General features: G+C 40.0%; 1 protein-coding gene across 3 annotated transcripts; it reads left to right on the top strand.

Moving 5' to 3' along the window:
* Nucleotides 1-19,357: 19,357 nt before the first annotated feature.
* LOC101687698 (procathepsin L) lies at nt 19,358-24,849 on the top strand. Of its 3 annotated transcripts, none has more exons than XM_004777423.3 (8): nt 19,358-19,504; nt 20,665-20,801; nt 21,095-21,217; nt 21,309-21,455; nt 21,615-21,839; nt 22,746-22,911; nt 23,570-23,687; nt 24,451-24,849. In XM_004777423.3, exons 2-8 carry the CDS (start codon nt 20,676-20,678, stop codon nt 24,551-24,553), a joined length of 1,008 nt encoding a protein of 335 aa, XP_004777480.1. In that variant the 5' UTR covers nt 19,358-19,504; nt 20,665-20,675; the 3' UTR covers nt 24,554-24,849. The 3 variants fall into 3 exon arrangements, with proteins under 3 accessions (XP_004777480.1, XP_012903814.1, XP_044942076.1); XM_013048360.2 differs by lacking the exon at nt 19,358-19,504 and adding an exon at nt 19,513-19,661; XM_045086141.1 differs by lacking the exon at nt 19,358-19,504 and adding an exon at nt 19,523-19,673.
* Nucleotides 24,850-26,143: the final 1,294 nt, after the last annotated feature.

The following is a 26,143-nucleotide window of genomic DNA, read 5'->3' as shown; positions in this document are numbered from 1 at the left end:
ATTATGGTATATAAACTATGCCTTGATTGATTTAAAAAATTATACAGATGGGTTTCAGGACTTCATTTTGTAATGAGACGGTCAATTCTGACCTAACTAAATTGCTTATTGACCATATTCCCTGCCCCCTTCCAGATGGCTACATGATACTTGGCAAGTCATGTCTCATCCATAAAATCCAGTTTCCTCCTCCATGAAATAGTAGATAATGACTATTAACTAGTTATTTTAGGGAATGCTTTCTAAAATAATCTATGCCAGTCACTTAAAACAATGCCGGACAGAGTACATTTGGTCTTAGCCAAAAGGCCAAGAAACAATAATGTCTGACAGAGTAAATGATCAGAAAGTAATAACCCTCATCATTATCTATTATATTAGTGTTATTAAAAATCATAGTAATAATCTGTGTTCCTTAAAGGAGCTCAAAGTAAGATCATAGCTCATAATAAAGCAAGAGTAAAATTAGGGCTAAAAGAAGACATCCTCAAAGGTGGGCATTGGTGCAGAAGGTCCTCACACCATGCAGACATCAGTGGTTTTTTTTTTTTTAAAGATTTTATTTATTTATTTGAGAGAGAGACAGTGAGAGAGAACACGAGAGGCGAGAAGGTCAGAGGGAGAAGCAGACTCCCCATGGAGCTGGGAGCCCAATGCAGGACTCGATCCCAGGACTCCAGGACCGTGACCTGAGCCGAAGGCAGTTGCTCAACCAGCTGAGCCACGCAGGTGCCCCAAACATCAGTGTTTTAACAGCACTCTTTTATCTGATGATACTCACTCCTTCCTGAATCTTGAAACCTTAGGCCTTCTGTCAACAGGCTGACATGATTCACTCAAAATGAAGCAGGAAAACCAGGCTCTTATCTCACTGAGTCAAAGAATGAATCTCACAGACAACAGAGAGTGAGTAAAAAGAGTTTACTACGTGAAGATACCGAAAGAGCTCTCAAGAGAGAGCGGGTCTTTTATAGAAGGATAACCAGGGAACTTATATCCTTTTAACATCTCTATTGATAACAGCTTCGAGGGCTTACTTCCTTTTAAGGTCTGGTTATTCTTTATTGGTCACAGGTTATTATCATAAAGACACCCAACCCAAAAACCCACCCCACAGGTCTAGGGTAGGGTGGTCCAATTTATTCCCTTATCTCTGGTTTTCCCATACCTCCACCATACCTTCCCATACCTTTTAGGGATTTCTGTGAGACTGATCACATAACCCCCTATCTATCTCTCCCTACCAAGTCCCACCTGTCCCTTACTCAAAAATACTTTCAATAGGTCTAGTTCCCTGGAAGCTGATTTCTCATAAAGGTAAGAGAAGCATCCTCCTCAAGGGCATTCCTCCCCTGGAAGCTCTTAGAAACCAGAGGGAGCCCGGTGGACCATCAGCCCTGGGTTCTTTGTGATAGTCCAGGATAATAGCTACACACCATATTAAAAGATTTTGTTATTATTTTCTATTATTATTATTATTATTTTTGAGGTGCTAGTGTATTTTTTTAAGGATTTTATTTATTTGAGAGAGAGAGAAACTGAGCATGAGGAGGGGGTGCAGGCAGAGAGAGGGATAAACAGACTCCCTTATGGGCAGCGAGATAAAAAGATTTTAGAGTGCAAACACACTTGAGGATCATGCTTGTATCAGTAACATGCACACACCCTCAATGCCTCAACTTGTAATAGAGGTGATTTTGTTTCCTGTGGTTCCTTTTAACCTATGAATTTTGTTTGTCCTGAGTTCTCTTGGTGGGTGGAATGACATTATAGTGTCCTCTATAGGAAAGGAAAATTCAGTGATTGGCCACTGCTTTGGCTCTGACTCATTGTGAAAAGTTGTAAAATTTCACAACTTTAGTAGTTATCTATTGTTACCTAACAAATTACCACAAACTTAGCGGCTCAAAACAAAATACATTCCTTATCTCGCAGTTTTTATGGGGAAGGAGTCTAGACACAGCTTATCAGTTCCTCTCCTCTAGGGCCTCCCCCAAGGCTGTAATTCTGGCCTCTGACAGGCTTAGCCACTGAAGTCTTGACTAGGAAAGAATTCTCTGTCATACTCACATGGCTATTGGCAAATTTCAATTCTGCAAGGGCTGAGGGACTCAGGGCTTCTGTTCCTGGTGACCGTTGCCCTGAGGCTGCCCTCAGCTGCCCACCATTTGGGTGTAAGATTTCTCAGTCCTGTGCAGTACTCGGAGAGAGCATGTGAGCAGATAGCATTAGAATGCTTTATGGAGGTAATCAAGGGTAAGGAAGCACTGACTAATGTGAAACTGTCCATCTAAATGGAGCAAAATCAATACTGAGAGGGCAAATTCACTATCTACTGAGATATACTTCTTTACCTAAAATAGCTACTTTGCCTCAATTTTTTAATTATTGCTTATTTTGCCAACTGTTGGAAATGGGCTGTCCATCATTGTGAATGCAAATGAGTAAGGCCTTCCTATAACTGTAATTCTCTCCCAGCTAAGGCCCAGTAGTTCTCATTTGTTTTAATTTCAAAGGAATACATTGAAAAAAAAAAAAGAAATGTAATACACCAAAATACAAAATAACATAGAAAGAACCTTCTAATCCTCCCTAATGTTACTAGCAACAGTTTGCTACATATTCTCATAGACCAGTATTTCTCAACCTCAGCACTTGTCACATTTTGAGCCTGTTAATTCTCTGTTGTAAGAGCTGTCCTATGAACTGTAAGGTGTTTGATAGCATCCCTGGCCTCTACCTACTAGATGCCAGTAGTACCCTTCCCCAGTCATGAAATTCAAAAACATCTGTAGACATTGCCAAATGTCCTCTGGGAGGAGAGTAGAGTACCACTGTTCTAAACTTTATCCATCTACCTACATCTGCATATCAAAATATACATACACCATTACCTTTTTTTTTTGCTTTTTAATAAAATCATATTACAAAGTATTCTGAAGTGTGCTTTTTGTATTCAATTATATTACAACCTTAGCACCTTTCTATTAAACACAGATACATCTTATTCTTTTAAACATTTTTTGAGATAAAGAAAGAGAGAGAGTGTGTGTGTGTATGTGTGTGTGTGCTGGCGGGTAGGAAGAAGAGGGAGAGGGAGGGAGAGAATCTCAAGCAGACTCTATGTCCAGCACAGATCCCAATGCAGGGCTCATCTCACAACCCTAAGACCATGACCTGAGCCAAAACCAAGAGTCAGATGCTTAATGGACTGAACCACACAAGTGTCCCCTCATTCTTTTAAACTATCATATGTAACCATAATCAAATAGTTCCTTACTGAAAAACATCTAGGTTATTTGCAGGGTTTTTTGTTTTTATTTTTGTTTTGTTATTACAAACTATGCTACAATTAAATTCCTTGAATATGTGAAATGTGTACTCTTTATACTTATGTGACTATTTTTGTAGGATAAAGTAGACTTGCAAAGGCAAACAGTATGTACATTTTTTTAAATTATAAACACCTCTAATTTTTTGGTGAAAAATTGAATCAATTTACCAGCAAATTTCCATTTCTCCATCCTCTCACCAACCCTAAATATCATCAATCTTTTTACTCATAAAAAACTGAAAGGTTAAAAAAAGAAAGATAGCTTATTTTAATTTGCCTTTCTCTCATTATGAGAAAGTAAGCATCTTTCGCTCATACTCAAAACAAGACAGGCCATGAAGTAGAATCTATAGTGGCAACAGGTTTTCCCCTTCTAATTCCTTGATTCAGAATGTTTTCATCAGAGGAGCAAAAGCAATGAGACATCAATGTCATGTAAGATTGAGCAGCAAGCTAAAATGTTTTGGAGGACTCTGCAGGAAAATATAAATAAAATGTAAAAAAAAAAAATAGTAAATAAATTCTGAAAGGGAATCAGTACAAGTTGGTAAGGGCTTTAATAACTGAAGAGTGATGATGTTATTCACATTTGTAAAAGTGTTAATGATTATGCAGATTGAATACCACTTGTCTATGACACAGATTTGGCCACAAATTTGCAACCCCTGATCTAAAATGATAGAGTCTGATTATGTATTTCTAAAGAAATACATCTAAGTACTAGATTTTCATTTCTGTAAGAAAAAAAAATCCCTTGTGTTCAAAATTCTAATATTTAGTTAAATTTTTTTGTTTTAAATGTTAAGTTTAGGTTTTTACTTAATTTTGTTTAAAAATTAAGAAAAAAACTTAGTTTTTTAAAAAATACATGAAGAGTTTTGGGGGGCTTGTTTTGTTTTGTTTTGTTTTGTTTTTACTTCACCTATGCCCATAAACAAAGATCAACTGAAAGTAATTATGAATTTGTCAGGAAGCAAGTAGTAGGAATTTCTTCCTTTGCTTTAGTATTTATCGATATTTATATAGATATATTCCAGTTAAAAGAATTCTTAAATCTTTTAGTAAGTTGAACCACATGAAACTGGCGTTTTAAAGGTCAGAAATAGTTGAGTGTCAGCAATCTTCTATATAAATCAAAAACTTTTCTGTAAATTTTTCTGTGCCACACCAACTTATTTCAAAAGGCCCAAAACTTTCAACAGGAGAGTAGAAATAATATCATTGAAGTGATAATACTTATATGAATTAGTTTGTTTTTATTAGCTGATTCAAACTTCTTGCTTCCTGTTTTTGTTTATTTGATTGCCAACTCATAAGGGAGCCAGGTTTTGGTCATAGCCTGCAAAGGAAATAATCTGTATCTGCGTACAATGTCAAAATCATTCAAAAGTTCTACTCTCTTCAGGGATGCCTAGGTTTTTCAGTCAGTTAAGCATCCAACTGTTGATTTCAGGTCAGGTCATGATTCCAGGGTCTTGGGATCAAGCCTGCACCACACTCAGTGGGGAGTCTGCTTGAGGATACTCTCCTCCCTCTGCTCTTCCTTCCCTGTCATGCTCTCCCTTTTTCTCTCTCAAAAATAAATAAATCTTTAAAAAATAGTTTTTAAAAGTCCTACTCTCTTCAAAAATGCCTTTTGGGCTCTGCGTGGAAATAATAACACTGACAGGCAAAATAAGTTGTGTTTCTCTGAGGTATGAAACACTACCTGTTTGGTGACAACATTACATAACTGCTGTACCCAGCCTCTTCCACCAAATGATTCATCGGTTTCATGGAGTCATTTGTCAACATCATTATCTTGGTCACTACCAATTAGAGTTTGTAGAGCATCCACACAGAGATGGCACTGTACTTGGTGCTTGACAGAGTACAAGGAAGACAAAGAGTACAACATATAAAGTAAACTATTAGAATATGAAACATAACACAAACATACCTACAAGACCAAGCCTACCAGGATCATACATGGTAGAATAAATTCATTGAAACTGAGCTTCACAATGATTATTTGTGTTGCATCAGAGGATGAAGCAGATGGTTTTTCCACATGAAAGATCCTGAGAAAGGTTCCCAGTTTCCCTGGAGATCACAAAATCAGACTAAGTTTTGGGATGGCTTTTGCTGTCCATTAATCTGAAATCTCCAGGATCCTTTTACAGTGCTCTTTGCCTGTGAGTGACCACCAAGTCTCTAAAGATTTGGAGAATTTGAAGATTCCAAAGAAGATTCAGGAAGTTAAGTCATGGGAATTTCAAAGAGTTCTATTAAAAAAACAAAAAACCCTGGAACAAAAACACATTTGAAATTATCAGAGGAGAACTGTTATACAAATGATTTCACTTACTAGCTTTAATTAGAGACTTGAGATGGGACTATTTTTTACCACTGTTATCATTCTGACCACTGTTATCATTCTGATTTCAAATTATTCCCTGCTGCATTCTATCTTCTTCCATTCTATCTTGTACTAGATAGAGGCAGAATTAAAAAAAAAAAAAAAAACTGAACAAAAAAGTCCACTAGTGTCTGTCTGAGAAGCTCACTCAAAGCTTTCTAGGAAATTAAAATAGGGTAGCCCCAGTTGATAAGCAGGTTGTGTGCCCTTAATGGGTGTCCAATGGGCTGTTTGGAAAATAAGATGTATTTTCCCCAGGGACGGAGCTCTTGGTGGTCAGGTAGAGACTGGTACAGGACAGCCCACTGAAAGCAGTGTCACATGATATCACCTAACCCACCTCCATGGGTTACAAGATCTCCCTGGGAAGCCAGGCACACATCCATCCAGCACAGTTGATCAAGGCTTGCCCTTTGAGCTGACTAGTATGGGGCAGTAGGAGATATGGGCCTGGCACCCCAACTGACAGTGCAGCCTGTGAAAGGGGAGACACTGGGATGGCATCTGGTAGCCTCTGGGGCTGGAGTGACCTTGCCTCTCCCAGTAGTTTTCCCATCACCCTTTGCTTCTCCAGGCCCACAGACATGCACAGGGTTCCCTTTTCACTAAGGATTTGGAAGTGGTCACTTCAGAGAATGCCCTGGCTTGTGGAGGTTTCCTGAGTTTTTACGGCAAATAATGAGGCAGAATGAGATGAAGGTGACAGTTCCTCCCTTGCCCCTTGGTGCATCCTAGTTCACAGGTCAACAAGGAGGCTTAGCTACATATTCGAGCAAATCCAGGCTTTGGCTATGAAGGGTCTCTGGTTCCAGGGCTGGGAGCACAGACTCAAAGACAATGAGTGGGGCCAGGCCTATACCTCTGCCGCTGGGAAACCACCCCCGACATGGGTGCCAAGGAACAGAGGTAGAAGCAGGTGTTCTTTCCTCTCCTTCCCCTCCCAAGGCCCCACCTTCTTATTGGGCACTATGAGACCAGCATGTGTACCTCTTCAGCAAGCTAGCAGATGGAAAGGAGAAAGCACCTCCAAGGGGCAGAGTGAGAGAGAATGGCAACATGTATGGCCATCAGTTTCAAGTGGGCCATTTGGTAGAAGACACTCAAGCAGCTTTAGAAAAAATAAAGGCAACTTCCATATCATTCACTGACTTTAAAAATGTACTTCTATAAACTTATAATGAAAAGATCAATGACCCAACAGAAAATGGGCAAAGGACATAAACAGTCTATTTTAGAAAAAATAAGCAATATGAAATTATAACAAAATGCACTAATAATCAAAGATCTGAATCTCAAAAGTGTTATGCTAAGTGGAAGAACCCAGACACAAAAGAATACAGACTGTATGATCCATTTCTGTGAAACTCCAATAAAAGCAAAGCTATAGTGTCAGAAAGCAGTGATTGCCAAGTGCAGGGCTTGGGAGAGGGGATGGACGGCAAGGGGCAGGAAGGGAACTTTGTAGAGTGATGTGGTAGTGACACTACTGGATTCATTTGTTAAAACTTGTCTCCTTAAAATTGACAAATTTCATTGTTTGTAAATGATACCTAAAAGCCGACGATAAAATGATTTTAAAGCTTACTTGTGTAAAAAGCAAATATTTAAATAATTTTAGACTTTTTAGCCTAAAAAAAGTCTTTAGAGACCATCTGGTGTAACTTCTTCCTTTTATGTCAAAGAAGTAAGGAAATGGAGGTCCACAGAGAGATAATATCAGTTATTCAAAATTATATTGCCCGCTAGTGGTAGGACCACAACCCAGCACCCAGTCTTTTCAGATTTCTTTTTGTTCTGTCATCCTCCCCAGCACATTTAAACAGCAAATGTACCATGTCATCACACATCTCACAAGCATCATAAAATACTTTTCAGCTACATAGTAGTTTTAATTCTTAACACACCCCCATGGTGTTCAACCAGAGAGGCAGAACCAGTAAGAGGTATATATAGTAAGAGATTTACTGTGAGGAATTAGTTCATGCAATTGTGGGACCAGCTAGGCAAGTCCAAAATCTGTAGGGCAGGCCATGAAGAGAAACCTGCTAGAACTCTCCAGCACAACTAAGCCTATAGATGAGATTTCTTTTTACTCAAGAAGGATTCAGCTCTGCTCTTAAGATCTTCCAACTGATTACCTATCATGCCCACCCAGGCTATCTGGGGTAATTTCCTTTATTTAAAGTCAACTGATCTGGACTTTTATCAGCACAGTCAACACCTAGATTAGTGTTCAATTGAATAACTAGGGATTATAGCCTACCCAGATTGGCACATAAAACTGACCATTACATCCAAGTAATAAAGATGATACTACCTCTTCCATTTTTCCACTAAGGGAATGGATGCACAGAGTACTTAAATCATTTACCTAAGGGCACACAGCCATCTAACACTTGGTTTTTCAATTGTAAAATGGTTACCAATTCTTACTTCATATGATTTTTGAGAGGAATAACCAAATTAAATCCATTCTGTGTACATAAAGTCTCTGGCACATTGGGTTCTCAATGTTGTAAAGCAGCAGTCAGATCAAATTTTGCTTATAAATGAGATGGTTTACAAATTCTGAGGAAATGGACATTTTCATTTTCTATAGGTGGGAATATACATTGGAATAACTTTCTTCAGTAAGTAGTTCCATTTTCAGAAGTTAGTTTTATAATATTTGCACACACTCATAAAAACATATGTATAAGGGGCACCTGGCTGGCTCAGTTGGTTAAGCATCTGCCTCTTGATTTCAGCTCAGGTCATGATCTCAGGGTTGTAAGATCAAGTCCCATGTCAGCTCTGTGCTGGGCATGGAGCCTGCTTGAGATTCTCTCTCCCTCTCTCTCTGTCCCTCCCCCATATCTACCTCTCTCTCTCTCTCTCTCTCTCTCTTCCCCTCTCTAAAAGAAAAAAAAAAAGATAGATGTGCAAAAATACTCATTGCAGTAGTGTTTGTAAATGAAAAATAAATCTAAATGTTCATCCTTAAGAGAAAAGGAAAGTATTAAAGTCATTATGGTATGGGTGAATACCAGAATGCTCTATATACTGTCATCGAAAGATACCTATGCTATAGTAATAAGCCTAAAATAGAAGAGTTTATATATTTGATGTTATTTATGATCTTAGACATTTTGCCAGTTCCTTTGGTGGTGGGCTGGGGATGGATTTCATGCCAATTCTGCTAAGATGAATATTTTGCTTCCTGAGAAAAAACTCTAAGGTAGTGATGTTTTGGTTAAAACTTCGAAGTTTGCTCCACATGCCTCCAACTGTTCTCTCAGACTGGAATACCAATCCTTGTTTTCTCTGTGAATGCAGGAGGACCTGCAAAGGTTAATAATGAGGTCACCATAGGAACACTTTGGGCAGAGAGGTAGATAGGCTCAATGGCACAATGAGGTGATTCCTTGAAAATAGAGGCCAGACACCAGGTCTCAACAGAATGAGCTAGTGCTGAACCAGGTGACTGATAACAGGTCCTAGAATTTGGGCAGAAATACCCAAATCCACCAAGCACATTTGATCTATGATGAATACGATGCAGCCTTGGTTGGAATGTCTTTTATTTCATGCCATTCAGGACTTCTGCTTTTCTTGATGAAATCTGGAGATGAGGATGCTGTAGTTTCTTAGGCTCCCCCTGACAGGGGGATGGGATGCTACATGGAAACCTCACTTTCAAATGACAAACTGCCAAGATTTCCAGGTCAATGACAAATAAAGAAAGCACAAGTCCAAAGGTATTATCCAGAGGTAATTGATTCATACCTACTGCTTCATTGGATGTAAGCTTCCCCAGTGCAGGGAGTGCATCAGTGGTTGCTCCTCTTTGATTCCTCAGCACAGGACCTGACATAAAGGGACTCAGTAAGGATTCATAGAATGAATGCATGGCAAAACATCATTTCCTGAATTCAGTTGATGAGGTAGCAGAAGGCAAGCTGAGGACAAAGCTCAAGCTGACACCCCACAACCCACTCCCCCACTCCCAGGTGGGATATGTGTGACATTCCTCAGGAATCCCTGGCTGCCCTAAAGCTAAGCGAAGGAGAAACAAATGGTTAACTTTATAGAGATTATAGTCTTGTAGGACTTGAATCTCTCTCAGTGTTCAAATGTCTTAGTGATTTATAAGAAAATAAGCATTCTCATCAATAATTTAACTTCCCAAAGGAATGTAGATAAAATTAAATGTCCTTTTAATCTGCAGCCCACTGACAAATACTTGAGGCAGTCGGAGTATAATGGTCCTCCAGAAAGCGCCCAACTGGGTTTTTTTTTTAAGATTTTATTTATTTATTTATTTATTTATTTATTTATTTCATGCCATTTTTTTGAGAGAGAGTACACACGCACTTTATTTATTTGAGAGAGAGTACACACGCACAGCAGAGGGAAAAGCAGGCTCCCCACTGAGGAAGGAGTCCAATGTGGGTCTCAATTCAGGACTCTGAAATCATGACCTGAGCCAAAGGCAGCGGCTTAACTGACTGAGCCACCCAGGTATCCTCCCAACTGTCTTAAAGTTAATATGTTTTGCCTTAGGGAAAAACAACCTTAACCTGACAAGGCTCCAGTGTATTATAAGTCCATTTTAACACATGAAAGTTCTTTGAAAACTTCCCTTTTCCTTATCTCCCCCAGCTCCCAAGTATGTAATCAGTCACCCCTCACAAACCACTTTGGCACAGCAGCTTTCTGTCCAGGGTCCTGTCCCCGTGCCTTAATAAGATGACCATTTTGCACCAAAGGTGTCTCAAGATTTCTTTTTTGGTTGTCAGCTCTCAACTGCACCCCACCAAGCCTCACCTACATTCCAATACTACATCACAGACATTGTACTCTCATTATCCTGAGCCCCTGCCCTTCCCTAACGCCTTATACAGAGTCCCCAGAAGGAACAGAGTGCAGGTCATTTGCAAAGGAAGAAATGGAGAGGACACCCAGTCCCACACACCTGGCTAGAGAGCTGGTGGTAAGGACAAGGGCCAGTCTTTCATGTCAGTCTTGGCTCAGGCCTGGAGCTCTCAGCCAGGGCTGTGAAAATTAAGCTGAACTCCTCAAGACCCTTGTCTTATACCTACCACTTTTCCTCAGATGGAATGGAAGCATATTTTACAGTTCTATCACTGTTCTTAGAGGATTTCAAATGCATTCATCAGTCCAAGTGAATCCCTAAAGGGGAGAGCTTCCTAAGACAATAAGGTAAAAAAATTAAAGAAATCTGGCAGAGGACAATCTGCAATGCGAAGAATGGAAGCTCCCATGGTTTTATGGTTATTGAGAACTTTCCCCTGAATCAAGTTATCCACTCCTTTAATGCTTTACAGTAGGATTCTAGATATGTAAGAATGGTCAAAGCCATAAGCATGGTCAGTACACACTTATCTCAATGCCAACAATTTTTGCTGCGATGTTAGTGTGCCTTTGGGTTGAATTATTTTGCAATAATTCACTGTGCCATTGCGTCTCTCTACCTCTCTGCCCAAAGTATTCCTGTCGTGACCTCATTATTAACCTTTGCAGGTCCTCCTGTGTTCACAGAAAAAACAAGGATTGGTATTCCAGTCTGATAGAACAGTCGGAGGCATGTGGTGCAAACTTTTGTATATTTCTCAATAATTTTTGGTTGAATTTTCAAGGGACAAATTCTATAAATGGCTGCATATAACATTCACGTTATCTCATTTTATTTTTAATACAACCTTAAGAGGTCATTAGTATTACCCACATTTTATAATGTGTGAAACCAGGGCTTGGTTTCACAAATTATTTGTGCAAAGTTTATGCCTACTGAAGATGAGATTGGAGTGATCTACATTCCAAAGACAGGGCAATCAGGTGGTAAACTGGGTTCAGAAGTACTGAAAATTGTTGTTTATTGGTCTGTCATTTTTCCATTGACTGTTTTAATGCAGATATGGTTGTAACATTGAAAGATTTTAAAATAGAAGCTTTGTGATATTCTGTAATTTCAGTATTCAAAGTTTAGTATTTACAGCAGACATCCTTATTTATTAGTTCTCTCTTCTACCTACCTACCAAAATAATAAACAAACAAAAAAAATCATTAATGGTTTTTCATCACTTCTTCAATCCAAAAAGGTAAAACAGAAATGAAATTCAGATAAGTACCCAATTTTTTCCCTTTCACAAATTAAGCAAAACTTCCAAATCATCTGTTTTCATTTATTTATTTTTAAAGATTTTATTTATTTATTTATCAGAGAAAGAGAAAGCATAATCAGCGGGAGAAGCAGGCTTCCCACTGAGTCAATGTGGGACTTGATCCCAGGACACCAATATCATGACTGCGGCTGAAGGCAGATGCCCAACCGAGCCACTGAGTGTCCCTAAATCATCTGTTTTTATGATGGCAAACTCCCATTGTGCTTACAGAAAGCTTTCTTCTTTGTGCTCAGCAGGGGGAAATACAACAATATTACACCAAATGACTTAATTATGGTAGTATTCTTGGAAATCGCTGGATTAAACACTTGATTAATATGAGTCCTATCTCAATGCTCATTTTTACCATTTCTCTCATGCACCTTCAACTATTTCTTTTTCTCCTCAATGAACCACTAGGGTTCACCATGAAGTAGAACAGCAGAAAAGGGTCTCCACTCCCTGGGATCAGGAAAGCAATAGTAGCCACTTGGTTTACCATCCCAAGAGGCCACACACAGGGACTATTTGCACTGCCCTGGTGAACTCCAGCAGAGTTATAGTATCCACAAGCACCCTAAGGACTGGTCTGTTCAGGACTTAAGAGACACTTGATGGCTAGTTTCTCTGTTAGGGATCTCTAAGCTGCCTGTGGCATTTCTAAGCATCTTAAGGACAGTGAGAAGGATCTAGGATTTCTGTATCCTGGGAGCCAGAGAAGTTTCCCAAGTATACCTGAGACCCACTGAGCTCTGGGCCAAGTGCAGGGTCTTCATGGAGTTTAATCAAATTGGCAGTGATTCCTCTCTTGGCCCAATAATTGCCATTTTGCAGTGATATTTACATTTTCAGTGATATCTATCATATTCTGGGGAACCTCAGTACTATAAAACAAAGTCTTTGTCCCTCAAGACACTTTAGTTGGGGAGATAAGACATGTAACTTAGTTTTGCTTGTTGTCCTGATACACTTTTCTCATGTCATTCAAATGATTTTTTTACTTCCATTTCCCTCTTTGAATTTAAGGGAAAACTCTTCTTTACTACTTCCCAAATTCTTTCTATCAAATTCCACTTATTTTCCACAGAGTCATGCAAACCATCACTGGATACCATCAGTGAGCATTGCATGTCAATAACTTCTACATTGAGCTCATGGAAATTTATAAACTGGGAAAGTGTTTGCAGGGGGTAGGGCACTATGCAGAGGGATGTGTAGATTTAGAAGACACACATGCCATTTCCACAGTGTAGATGCTAATTAGCTTTGGAATTGCCACCTTGTGTGATCTTGCTCCCTGGATGAGAAACCTGGGATGATAGGAAGGAAACACTCAGGCAAGACAACCAGACTCCAAGCCTTACTAATTCAGTGTGTAGTGCAGCTACACACTGGGGGGAGCTGGTAATTCTGCAATGGGCCTGATTTATCTCCTAGAATAAAAGAACATCATCTGAGCATAGGATTCTGTTAATAATAAAATGTATTTAAAAGGAGTAGTTGTTGGGACCCGTGAGTGGCTCAGCGGGTTAAAGCCTCTGCTTCCGTTCAGATCATGATCTCAGGGTACTGGGATGGAGCCCCGCATAGGACTATCTGCTCCTCAGGGAGCCTGCTCTCCGCACCCTGCCCCCCCACGATCTCTGTCTGTCAAATAAATAAACTAAAATCTTAAAAAAAAAAAAAAAAGTAGTTGTTTCTTCCTTGGATCAGAACTGGCTATTCTATACTGAACTCTTACATGCTATTTCATCGGACCATTCATGAAGACCAGTGATCTTGAATAAAATTCAGATTCTTTATGTTTTTTAAGATTGTATTTATTTATTTGAGAGAGAGAGAGAGCCCGCGCATGTGCATGAGCAGGGTGAAGGGCAGAGGGAGAAGCAGAGTCCCCACTGAGCAGACAGCCTGATGTGGGACTCCATTCCTGGACTTCATGATCATGACCTGAGCTGATGACAAAGGCTGACCCGACTGATCCACCCAGGCACCCCAGATTCCTTATTCACAGGGTGAGTTAGTTCTCAAAAATAAAAGCTGGGTTCTTCGGTGGACACTATGAATTTGAGGATAAAGTTTTAGACATACTCAAAACTGCAGTTACAGGTCTGCTTTGAGGACAATGAAACCAAGGTAAGAAGGCAGCAACTACTGGGTGGTGGGTGGTGGATAACAACAGGCAAGGGCAGAGAGGGAACACAGGACAAAAGAGAAAACAAAGGTAAACCACCCGTGTGGTGTCAGTAACTCAGCAAAATTACCAAAGCTTCTATTTAAAATATTTCCCTGGTTTTGGTGTTCAAGGAATTATATAGCAAATTGGAGATGTTTGATTGCACAGGTTTATTTCCTTTTCATGGTCTCAAATTTTTTAAGAAGAATGCTTTTTGTCAATGTGTGTTTCTAGAATTAGCAAATGAGTGAACCTCACTTTTTAAATACCTGAGCTTCTCAAAACTATTAATCACTGAAGCACTGTCATCAGAGACAGGCTTAAAATCTGACAATGAATTGAACACAGCTAAGGTAACAGAGCTTTTGTTTTTGAGAAATGATTAAGCAAGGAAACAGCCAGGAGGCACAGGACAAAACATCTTCCTGGAAGCTGGTTGGGCAGGAAGATGTGGAGGCCCAGCCCAGTGAGGGCAGCAATGCCTTCTGCATGGCTCACCTGTCTTCCTCTCCTTTCAGCCTGATGCCAGGTAAACCTACACTGAAGTCCAAGTGTAGAGCCTGGCCCTAGGGAGCTTTGACACTTTATCTCACCATGGCCTCTATGCTTATTTTCCACTTCTCCTACTGCCCCCTGGCACCCAGAACCCAGTTTGCCAAGTAAGTGATGGGGGCTAGGGCTGAGGAAAGAGGGCAAAGTCCCCTAAAGCCAGCTTCCTTCCCTTTTCTAAACTCTGCTGTCCTGAAGTACATTTAAATTCTCTCTTTACTCTAGAGAAGAACCTGAATCACCTTTCATTTTTGTATACCCCATGCTGTGACCATCTATAAAATGGGGTATGTGATCATCTATAAAATGGGGTAAACAATAGCACCCCTGTACTAGGGCAGTGATTCTCAAAGTGGGTCCTCTGACCAGTAGAACCAGCATTGCTTGGGAATTTGTTAGAGAAGCAAATTCTCAAACCCCTGCCAGACCCACTGTATCAGAAACTGATTCAGAAACCCACGGAGGTCAGCAATCAGTTTTCCCAAGCCCCCAGGGAATTCAGATGCTCACTCAAGTTTGAGAACCACTGCCATAGAGTTGTTGTGAAGAATAAATGACAGATGGGGTGCCTGGGTGGCTCAGAGGGTTGGGCCTCTGCCTTCGGCTCAGGTCATGGTCTCGGAGTCCTGGGATCGAGCCCTGCGTGGGGCTCTCTGCTCAGCGGGGAGCCTGCTTCCTTCTCTCTCTCTCTCTCTCTCTCTCTCTCTCTCTGCCTGCCTCTCTGCCTACTTGTGATCTCTGTCTGTCAAATAAATAAATGGAATCTTAAAAAAAAAAAAAAAGAATAAATGACAGAGCAGCTAGAACATGCTCAGAATGGCGCCTGGCACCCAGTGTTATTTAGCTGTTGCTATCTTCATTTGGTCGATATCATCATTATCATCCTCACAATTATCATCATTACAGTTATCTTTTCTAATAATACTTTAGTTTCCAGGAGTAACTGGTACTCTCCTGTGGAGATGCTTTTCCTGTGGAATAAACCCCTGGCACATGTATGTGCAAGCTGACTCTTAGTAGCACAAATGATATTACCATAATGATTCAGGGTACCATGGGGGGAAAATTTAAGAACCTACATTTGTAAAGAGAGACTTTATTAACAGGAACAGTTGCCATAGGGAGATGCTCAATGCCCAAACCAGAAATGTCTTCAGGAAGGGATGAGTGAACAATGCTTTCACATGCAGAGATCCTGGAATAGATGGCTGTGGAAAGAGTAAGGGGAGTGGGGAGGAATGAGTAATAAAAGCGGCTGTGTGGGAGTCTTGAAACTTAAAAAACTGTGTCAAACATTGCACTAACAGAAGAGTCAAGGCAGGAAGCATCTGTAGTAAGAGACATGAGCAAATGTACAGAGTGGGAAGTTCACACAGTTTAGAGCATAGCTGTCCTAGTCAAGCCAGTCTATATTAAACACAAAGTTGATCAGCCTTGTCAAGAAACTAGTTTTTATTTATGTCATGTTGCAGTTGACTAAATAATGGCCCCCAAAGATAGCAGATCTTAATCCTTGAAACCTGTAAAGGGTACTTTACCATGGCAAAGATTTTTCAAATGTGATTAAGGATTTTGAGAGGGAAAGATATCCTGGATTACCTGGATAGGCTGTAAATGCAATCACAAGGGTTCTTGTAAGAGGGAGGTAGAGGGAAATTTGACAGAGACAAAAGAGGAGAAGGCAGTGGGTAGAAGAAGAATCAATGAAACAAGATGGAATTGGGAGGGAGACAAACCATAAGTGACTCTTAATCTCACAAAACAAACTGAGGGTTGCTCGGGGGCGGGGGGGTTGGTAGAAGGGGGTGGGATTATGGACATTGGGGAGGGTATGTGCTTTGGTGAGTGCTGTGAAGTGTGTAAACCTGGTGATTCACAGACCTGTACCCCTGGCGATAAAAATATATGTTTATAAAAAATAAAAAAATCTAAAAAAAAAAAAGAGGAGAAGCCAATGTGACAACAGAGGCAGAGATGGGGTTATGTGCCACAGGCCAAGGAGTGGCGAAAGCCACCAGAAGTTGGAAAAGAACAGGTTCTGCCCTAGAGCTCCAGGGGGAGCACAGTCCTGTAACAACTGATTTGCAAGTTAGGTGATGCCACTTTGTACTTCTGCCCTCCATAACTGTGAGAGTACAAATTCCTGTTGTTTTCAGCCACCAACTTCATGGAAATGTGTTATAGCACCATTAGAAACTGATACATCTTGTTTCATGAAACAACTGTTTTTTTATTTTCAGATTTAAGGAAGAGATCCTCTGGCAACCAAAGGAGAGTTTGTGGATTATCTTCTTGGTGGTGGGGAAAATCCCACAAGGTCAGCTCTTTTGTTACCTACTATATCAAGATGCTTTGCCATAATCTCCTTTAAATAATATTGGTCATAGCTGTACTCATATGCTGTAAAATCAAGATTATTGTAGTTAATCTCAGATTTTAAAATGGAAAGACTGAGCTTCAGTGAAGCTATTAGTGAAGTTACATGTAGAATGTGTCAGGAAAGGACAGTGAGCACAAAGTAAAAGTTTAACTAATTCTTGTTAATTGATTTACTTAAGGAATTGCTATTTAACTGTATAGGAAAAACAAGGTTACAGAAGCTCAAAAAAATTATTTCATAAGTGGCTTCATATGAACATCTATCATAAACAGGCTCTTTTTCATGAAATTATAAATTATAATAAATCATTCTACAAATGGACAGTTGTTGGGACAATGTTTTTAAGAATAAGTCTTGGCTCATTGAATTTAAACAAATTTGAGCAGTTGTTATTTTGGGGAGAGGTGTTAAGTGGCCCCAGGGTCTTGAATAACATTAAGTTGGATTGTTTAAAATTTCCGGAGATAAAGTAAAAAATTACATCCTGTTTTACTGGTGAGCCAAAGAAATCTAGACATGCACATAAGAATATATTTTCACAAAGACAGCATTTTAAATAGGAATTGGGAAATTCTAACTTGCTGAATTTATCAAAGGCAGAGAGAGCTAAGTCTTGGTCGCTTGACTAAAATGTGACTATTTTAATATTAGCACCCATATAAGTTGTTTTGCAAAGGAATAGCAACAGAATAAGAAGAAAAGGAGCACAATGGTTAGTAATACACATTTCTATAATGCATTATTTAACAGATTATGTATAAGTATATATTACGAGTTGGAGCAATAATATCTTCCACTCTCTTGCTTAAATGGCTTTCTCCTATAATTCTACTGAACTTAGATATTTCTTGATTTAATTTTAGGTTTTGAGCGTAACTGCAATAGAGGCCATTTCACCCTCCATTGATTTTGTATCACATTCCAGCACGCAAAGATGATGCCATTCTTTGGAGCAGCACCTGCCAGGCAGCCTTCCGCCAGACTATTGCCTAAAGTGCAGGCATTCACAGGGTAGCAGGTTTTTCCACCCTGTGCAATCTTAAAGAGCTGTGACCCCAGGGCAACTGTAAAACCCACACGTGCTAGAATAATTTAGATTTCTTGTGATTGACTGAGTTAACAAACAATGGCCAGACTTTACATGACAAAGAACTCTAACCCACAAAAGAAACCTCTCAAGCAACTGTCTCCAACTGTCTCTTGCTGAATGGCTATCAGTTTCTCTTTACCTCCTCTTCCAAAGCAGGACAAACCAGAGAAATCCAAATATTTTCCCCAAGCCAATCACATAAACGAGATTCCATTTCTAGTTATTTCTCCTCCAGCTTCCCCATGACAACAGCCTCTTACAGAAGCTTCTCTTTTTTCATAATTAAAGTTTTCTTCACTCAGGCTGTTTTTGAATGGTCTCCTTTTTGTATTATGTGGGTGGTCTTCATTCATTTCCACATGTATTGACCACCATGATTACTTTTTTTTTTTTTTTAAGATAAAACAAAAAACCAAAGGCCAGCCATATGCAATACACTTCTGTAACCACCTGAGAACTTTGGATCCTTAGCTGTGTGTGAGATGAAAAGGACTCTACTTTTAAAGGCCATAAAATGAAATTTGTAGTTATTGCTGACTTTTAAAAATATTTGTCTAATTTTGCTTCTACAGACTTAACTTAATTTTAACTAACTACAAATTGGCATGCACTATGACTCCATTTCTGTAAAAAGAAAAACATATATATAAAGATATGCTTAGAAAAGAGGAAGGAGAGGATAGGGGTGTTCATTTTCTAAAACATACTTTCTACAGTGAGTGTTTCTTATGCAATTAAAAAAAGAAAATTTTAGAAACATTTCTGAATTAATTTCCTTAAATCTCCACATACAGTTGACCCTCGAACAACACAGGTTTGAAATGTGGATGGGGTGTTCATTTTCTAAAACATATTTTCTACAATGGGTGTTTCTTATGCAATTAAAAAAATAAAATTTTAGAAACACTTCTGAATTAATTTCCTTAAATCTTTACATACAGTTGACCCTTGAACAACACAGGTTTGAAATGTGGAATTCAGTTACATCCATAGTTCTTTTGATAAATACCCTAGAATACTGTACCTGTATTTTTTCTTCATTTCGATTTATTGTAACATTTTCTTTTTTCTAGCTTACTATAAGAATACAATATATAATACATACAACGTACAATGTATGCTTCCCTCCTCCGCAACACCCCCGCGCCCACCAAAGCAGGTCCCAGCTGCCCTGGGACAAGTTGAGACCCAGCCCAGTCACGCGCTGGGAGTCCCACGCATGGAGGCCCTGCCCCACAGGCCAGCGCAGCCAATCGCCGCGCGGGCAGGCGGTAAGGGCGGGCCGAGCGGACAGAAATCCAGAGACCTTAAAGGCTGAGTCAGAAGCGACTGCGTCAGAATCCCAAGCCTCGGCGATCTGGAAGGGCTGCGTGCGTCTGTGAAGTGCGCCGGCGCGGCTGTGGACGCCGTAGGTAAGCGTCTCAGTGTGGAGACCCACTGCGTAGGGGACAGGGACTAAAAGAGGGGGGTCCACCCCGGGGCTCGGACGAGGGGCGCGTGCGACCCGCGTAAATAAGAACATCTGCGTCCCTGGAGGTGAGGCGGCTGAGTCGACGCTGCTTGGATCCTGTAAGCCTTGAGGTGGGAAGTCGGGGGAGGACGGTTTGGGGAACGCAGGGAGGTGCCGAGACCACTGGGAGGCCCTGGGCTGTGCAGGAATCGGTCGGCCTCTGGGCCGTGGCGGGCACAGGTCCGATAGCTGGGCCGCGGCGGGACCCGGCCTGGCTAAGGAGTTAACGTGGCAGCGTGACTTACGCACTGGCTGCGGGGCCCGGCACTCCTTGCAGGGCCGTGCATCAACATCCTTTGGAAGCTGAGAGCGACGAGCCCGATGGAGAGCCCCCGGCCCGCCCCGGCCCCGCCTTTCGCGCCGCTCTTGGCCCCGCCTGGGACAGTGCTCTGATCCCTGGCAGAGCCTTGGCCAGGTCGGGGTCGGGAACTGGGGGCTTGGGACTTCTTTGTGCCTCGTGACCACGTCCTCGATTTGGGGGAGTGAATGGGAGTGTTGGCGGCAGAGGTCAAATGTGGGGACTGCGCACTCCTGCCCAACTTCTTGGGAAGGTCTTTCAGAAAGTTTTCAGTGCAAGAACTGGCGGTTCGAAGATCAGTCTCACGACGTGCTGTACATTAGTCTAAAAGAAAAGTGTGAAGTGGCTACCTAAGTCTTGGGGGTTCCCTGCCCTTACTTGAGATCAGGTGTCCTGATAAATAAGATTTCCTGGGTCACCTCGGTATTTTCAGTAAATAACTCGGACCAACAGTTTCTTAGTTGCTCTAAGATTCTGAGACCCCTATCAAAATCTAAATTGTCACAGCGCTGTTACAGTGAAGTCAGTTTCAATTCCTACAGCACTTGTCAGCCTGTTTTTCAGTTGATGGCTGAATCATACCTCCACTGTTTTAAGTCCTTGGCCTGTTTTTCTCCACCCACATCCATAACCTTCTTCACAGACCTGTAAATATTTGGGAAGATGATTTAAGCATTTTTACTCCACAGCATCTCAGGACAAAATAGGATGGCTTTTTAAAAAGGATCCATCTCATTGATTATTCACTTCATTCTCTTTACTAGGTTTTTGAAACATGAATACTTCACTCTTCCTGACTGCCCTTTGCTTGGGAATAGCCTCAGCAGCTCCAGAACTCGACCAAAGCTTAGATTCACAGTGGTACCAGTGGAAGGCAACGCACAGAAGATTATATGGCATGGTTGGTAACATGAAACTGTCCAGAGGGACCACGAGAGAAAGGCCCTCCTTGCTGGGCGTTTAGGTGGAGAATAGCATCCAGAAATCAGCTTTTACCAAGGCAGTACCTTAATGGCACCCATTTTTGAGTATAATACGGGCATAATTCCTGTTGTATGGTTGTTGGAGAACAGCTCCAGCAGAAATATAAAGCCATCCCTAGCTATGGTTTTTCTCCCGATCTGTCTGCAAATCCACTTGGTGAGGGGCTCAGTTTTAAGTAGAAATAAAGGTATATTACATATTTGCCTCTAGAATGAAGAAGGTTGGAGGAGAGCAGTGTGGGAGAAGAATATGAAAATGATTGAACTGCATAATCGGGAATACAGCCAAGGGAAACATGGCTTCACGATGGCAATGAATGCCTTCGGTGACATGGTGAGTGTAGCTTGGATTGCTGAACTTTTTGTGCTTCCTCTTTGTACTTTAGCAGAATAACCTCATTTTTTCAACATTTTACTTACTTAAGACCAATGAAGAATTCAGGCAGGTGATGAATGGCTTTCGAAACCAGAAACACAGGAAAGGGAAAGTGTTCCAAGAACCTCTCTTTGCTGAGATCCCCAAATCTGTGGATTGGACTCAGAAAGGCTATGTAACTCCTGTGAAGAATCAGGTACGATAATAGTAGGTCTCCTTCTAAGAGTAAAGCCAAAAGGAATTAGTGTCCTAGCTTTGGTAGACTGGAGTGACATCAGTTTGCTTTTTTGTTTTAAGAATATTTAGGTATATGGGCTATTGTTGTCTTGTAAACTGATAACTTTTTTATTTTCAGGGTCAGTGTGGTTCTTGTTGGGCTTTTAGTGCAACTGGTGCTCTTGAAGGACAGATGTTCCGGAAAACTGGTAAACTTGTGTCACTGAGTGAGCAGAACCTGGTGGACTGCTCTCGGTCTCAAGGCAATCAGGGCTGCAATGGTGGCCTGATGGATTTTGCCTTCCAATATATTAAGGACAATGGAGGCCTGGACTCAGAGGAATCTTATCCGTATCTTGCAAGGGTAAATGGAGTTCTTTATCTTGTTATTCCAGCCCTCCTCTTGAAAGTTGTATTAAACATTTTCAAAGATAACAGGCATTTTATTCAGCATTCACATTTTAGACGTAAACTGACAGAAAACGGCCACTATAAATTATCAGCTTTTGGACAGGTTCTCTGAATAGATGGTTAGTGTATAACTCTTCTTATTTCTGTGTAACTTGGAGACTTTATTTACCATTCTAGACATAATCTCCATAGTGTAAGATTTCTTATGGACAAGTAGACTTGGGTTTTCACTGAAAAAAACATACTGCTGATTTTCACTTTCAAATCAGCCAGTACTGTTTTGCTGTTGACTTACAACAAAGTTGACTTGGACATCATTAAGCTGCAAACTATGGGACCGGGAAGGGAAACAAACCATAAGACTCTTATTCTCAGGGCGCCTGGGTGGCTCGGTGGGTTAAGCCGCTGCCTTCGGCTCGGGTCATGATCTCAGGGTCCTGGGATCGAGTCCCACATCGGGCTCTCTGCTCAGCAAAGGAGCCTGCTTCCTCCTCTCTCTCTCTGCCTGCCTCTCTGCCTACTTGTGATCTCTCTCTGTCAAATAAATAAATAAAAATCTAAAAAAAAAAAAAAAAAAAAAAAGACTCTTATTCTCAGGAAACAGAGGGTTGCTGGGGGGTGGAAGGGGAGGGATAGGGTGGCTGACTTATGGACATTGGGGAGGGTATGTGCTATGGTGAGTGCAGTAAATTGTGTAAGACTGATGATACACAGACCTGTACTCCTGAAGCAAATATTACATTATATGTTAATGAAATTAAAAAAAAAAAAAAAAAACTGCAAACTGCTGAGTCCTGAGGTCCTAGAACTCATGATCAGCTCCTAGTGATCAACTTTCTTTCCCCTTTACCTTTAATAGGACACAGATAGCTGTAACTACAAGCCTGAGTATTCTGTTGCCAATGACACTGGCTTCGTGGACATCCCTCAACGAGAGAGGGCCCTTATGAAGGCAGTGGCAACTGTAGGACCCATCTCTGTTGCTATTGATGCAGGACATCAGTCGTTCCAGTTCTATAAATCAGGTAGGTGTTGATATTTTTACTATTGAAAATTAGGCAGGCAAAATTGGAAAACACTGCAGTTGACTTTTTGGTTTGGAGTCCTGCTTTCCAAGACTGTAGAATTTTGAGAGTGCATTTAATAGTGATGTTTCCATTTGACATACTTTAGGCATGAGAGAGACATGAGACTCTCCTTAAATATTTTTAAATGGCTATGTAATTCCATAAATACAAATAATTGACATAACTACTGTCCAATTGTTGGACCTTTTTTTTTTTTTAAAGTGTTTACTTAGAACTGTAAAGAACCCTGTACCTCAAGTGTTAACTTTGTCTTGTGCTACTTCCTTTTAGGAATAGAAAGGATTATGCTAAATAATAGGAGTGGCTAAACCCCCTTAGTCTTGGTAACTAGATCTTACCTTTAGAAATCTTTGTATTTTTTCAAGTAGAAGATATCTTGGATTTAGTTTAATTTTGATTCCTAGTGAGTTGAGTTCGACTTTTCCTTTTTTATGAGCCTTAACAATTTTTTGGTAAATATTTAAACATTAGTTTGGAATTTGTTTATAACATTTAATTGAATTTTGAGATGTCTTTCTTAACTGGTAGATAGGGTGAGTTACTGTCATGTGTCACTTGGAGCTTCTTACCCTGACATTGAATTTTATTCTCCTAGGCATTTATTTTGATCCAGATTGCAGCAGCAAAGATCTGGATCATGGTGTACTGGTGGTTGGCTATGGCTTTGAAGGAACAGATTCAAATAACAATAAATTTTGGATTGTCAAGAACAGGTAAAAAACTCCAAATGTTATATATATTAAATTGAAAAGCACATGCTTGTTTGGAATCAGTATTTGATTTCAAGTCCAAAAAAGTTCAACTTTGAAATCCCACAAGTCTTTCCCCCACTTAAGTGTGAACATGCTGATACTTTTATAAAAGTAAAAGGTGCTGATGTTTGATTACAAGATTTTGTAGCAAGAGTGTTGGAAATGCAATGTATTTGTAACATTACATTTCTAAATTCTAAATTTTTTTTTTACTCAAATAGGGCCCCAAGAGTTTCAGATAAAGTATGTTGCACCTATAGAGTTAAGGGCTGGTTTCCTTTTTCTATGTCAGTTTTTCAGCAAGATACACTGAGCACAAATAACTGCTGACTCTTTAAGTTGGAAAGATTTTCCAAGAGTCCAGTGGGCTCTGTGCATTGTTCCTGTTATCATTTGGGGTCCTGCCATTTTAATGCTGCTTTACAACTCCAAGGCTTGAGGTTTGTCAGGATCAGTTTTCACCACTAAAATTCTTGAACTGAGATGAGTTCTAAGATAGCATGTAGAAATAGACTAGCATGTTGGAATTGTACCTCTGTCTCAGTTTCCTATCTTTCAATGTTAAGGATTCATGGGAATTAGCATGCTTACTACTGTATGTAACAGTAATTAGAATAGTGCCTGATAAGTGGAAAGTTCTATTTTAATTATTAACTATTATTATTAATGAAGTTAATGTGTACTTGATTCTTTGTATAAAACAGAAAATGTGCTCTTCTTTCAGTTGGGGTCCAGAATGGGGCTGTAATGGCTACGTAAAAATGGCCAAAGACCAGAACAACCACTGTGGAATTGCCACAGCAGCCAGCTATCCCACTGTGAGCTGATGGACCGGGAGATTAGAGGACTTGAAGACAGCGTATCTGGGGGAATTTTATCTTAAAACTGATCAAACCCTTATTGTATAAGATAAGACACTACTTGAATCGTTGAGGATCCAAGTTGTGATTTGAATTCTGTGACATTTTTATAAGGGTAAAACATTACCACTACTTTACTTACTGTTATAAATAGCTTTATAATGTTGAAGTCTCATTACTTAATTCTAAAACTTTTGGATTTTCATTTTTTCAAAGAATATATAAAACTTCACCTTTTAAAATAAAATTTAATTCAGTATGTAGAGGTGGAACTTCTCTGTTTTCCATTTACTTTTTGTGTAGTCGGGAGATATTACTGGGTTATAAAGACATAACTGAATATGCTGTGGTACATTAGGAGGACACTGGGTGGCCCTCAGGATCTTAAAAATACACAGATTTTGTGTCAGCTGCCCATTGGCTCTGTTGACCCAATCCTTGAATCTGGCAAAATATGACAGTCTGGAAGGACAAAGGTAAATTGTTTCAATAAAGTTTTAATAGTTTAACAATTCACGCTTTAGAATAGTGAATAGTTATGTAGGATCTTAGGTTTTAGATACTAGAAAAGGAGACCAACTTGATTCAAGATGCTTAAAATTTAATAAGGTTATGGGATAAAACAAATCTTAGAGCCAGTTACTGAAGCAATCTCTTTGAATTGGTGGTGAAGACCATGTCACTAGTTTGCAGATGAATGAGGATAGATTCTGGATTACCAAATCTGTTTTGTCTTGGTCTGCCAAGATGGCTTTCCAAATAACTCGTCTAGGAAAAGCATTATTTGTTACCCTGTGTTAGCAAAAGTAAATTTAATGGCTGTGATGAACCAAGTCTCAGATGCTTGGTAAGAACTGGAAGAACGTGTTAAAAGAGCCACAAGAGATGAACATGAGCTACAAAAAATAGGTCCCCCCAGCTTGGGAAGATGGAGGAGTGATCACTAGGCCAAACTTGGACTTAGCTGCCTAATCTCTGAATTAAAAGTCAACTTAGAACAAAACAGCCTGATCATATGGTTGTATACAGGCAGTAAGTACAAATAAAACAATATTTTTGTATACTGAAACGATGGAACAAATATGCCAACTTTGGGTGGATTATAAATGATCATTTTCTTAACCTGTAAAAAACTTTTAACTTTTTTAGTAGGGGAGAAATGTAAAAAGTATATATACATTCTGCAAGCTAAAGAAACATGTATATATGCATTCAAAAATTTCATCCTTCTCATCAAATAAGAAAATACAGTGAATAAACTGGTGAAATATTTAATCTAGCCTTAATCTATTATGAAGAGAATGAGAGATGGAGGACAGCTAGACACCTTTTATCCCAAAACCTTCAATAGCCTTTGTCCATTGGCCATTTTTGAGAAAATTAAATTTACCACATAAGTTTTCTCTGAGAAAGGGATTCCTTCATCTTGCAACAGGAGGTAACTCAGAATGCTGTCCTGAATCCTGAAACAACTCAAGACTCTAAGGAAATCTCAGGGTGCTCAACTGAAGGAAAGTGTGATGGCATTTTCTTTTAAAAAGTTCCAAGTCTGTCAAA

This window comes from Mustela putorius, unplaced genomic scaffold (assembly GCF_011764305.1).
Source record: "Mustela putorius furo isolate JIRA1106 unplaced genomic scaffold, ASM1176430v1.1 tig00000876_pilon_pilon_pilon, whole genome shotgun sequence".
In the NCBI taxonomy this organism is placed as follows: domain Eukaryota; kingdom Metazoa; phylum Chordata; class Mammalia; order Carnivora; family Mustelidae; genus Mustela; species Mustela putorius.
Note: the sequence above shows the minus strand (reverse complement) of the source record. Positions and strands in the feature narration are given on the sequence as shown.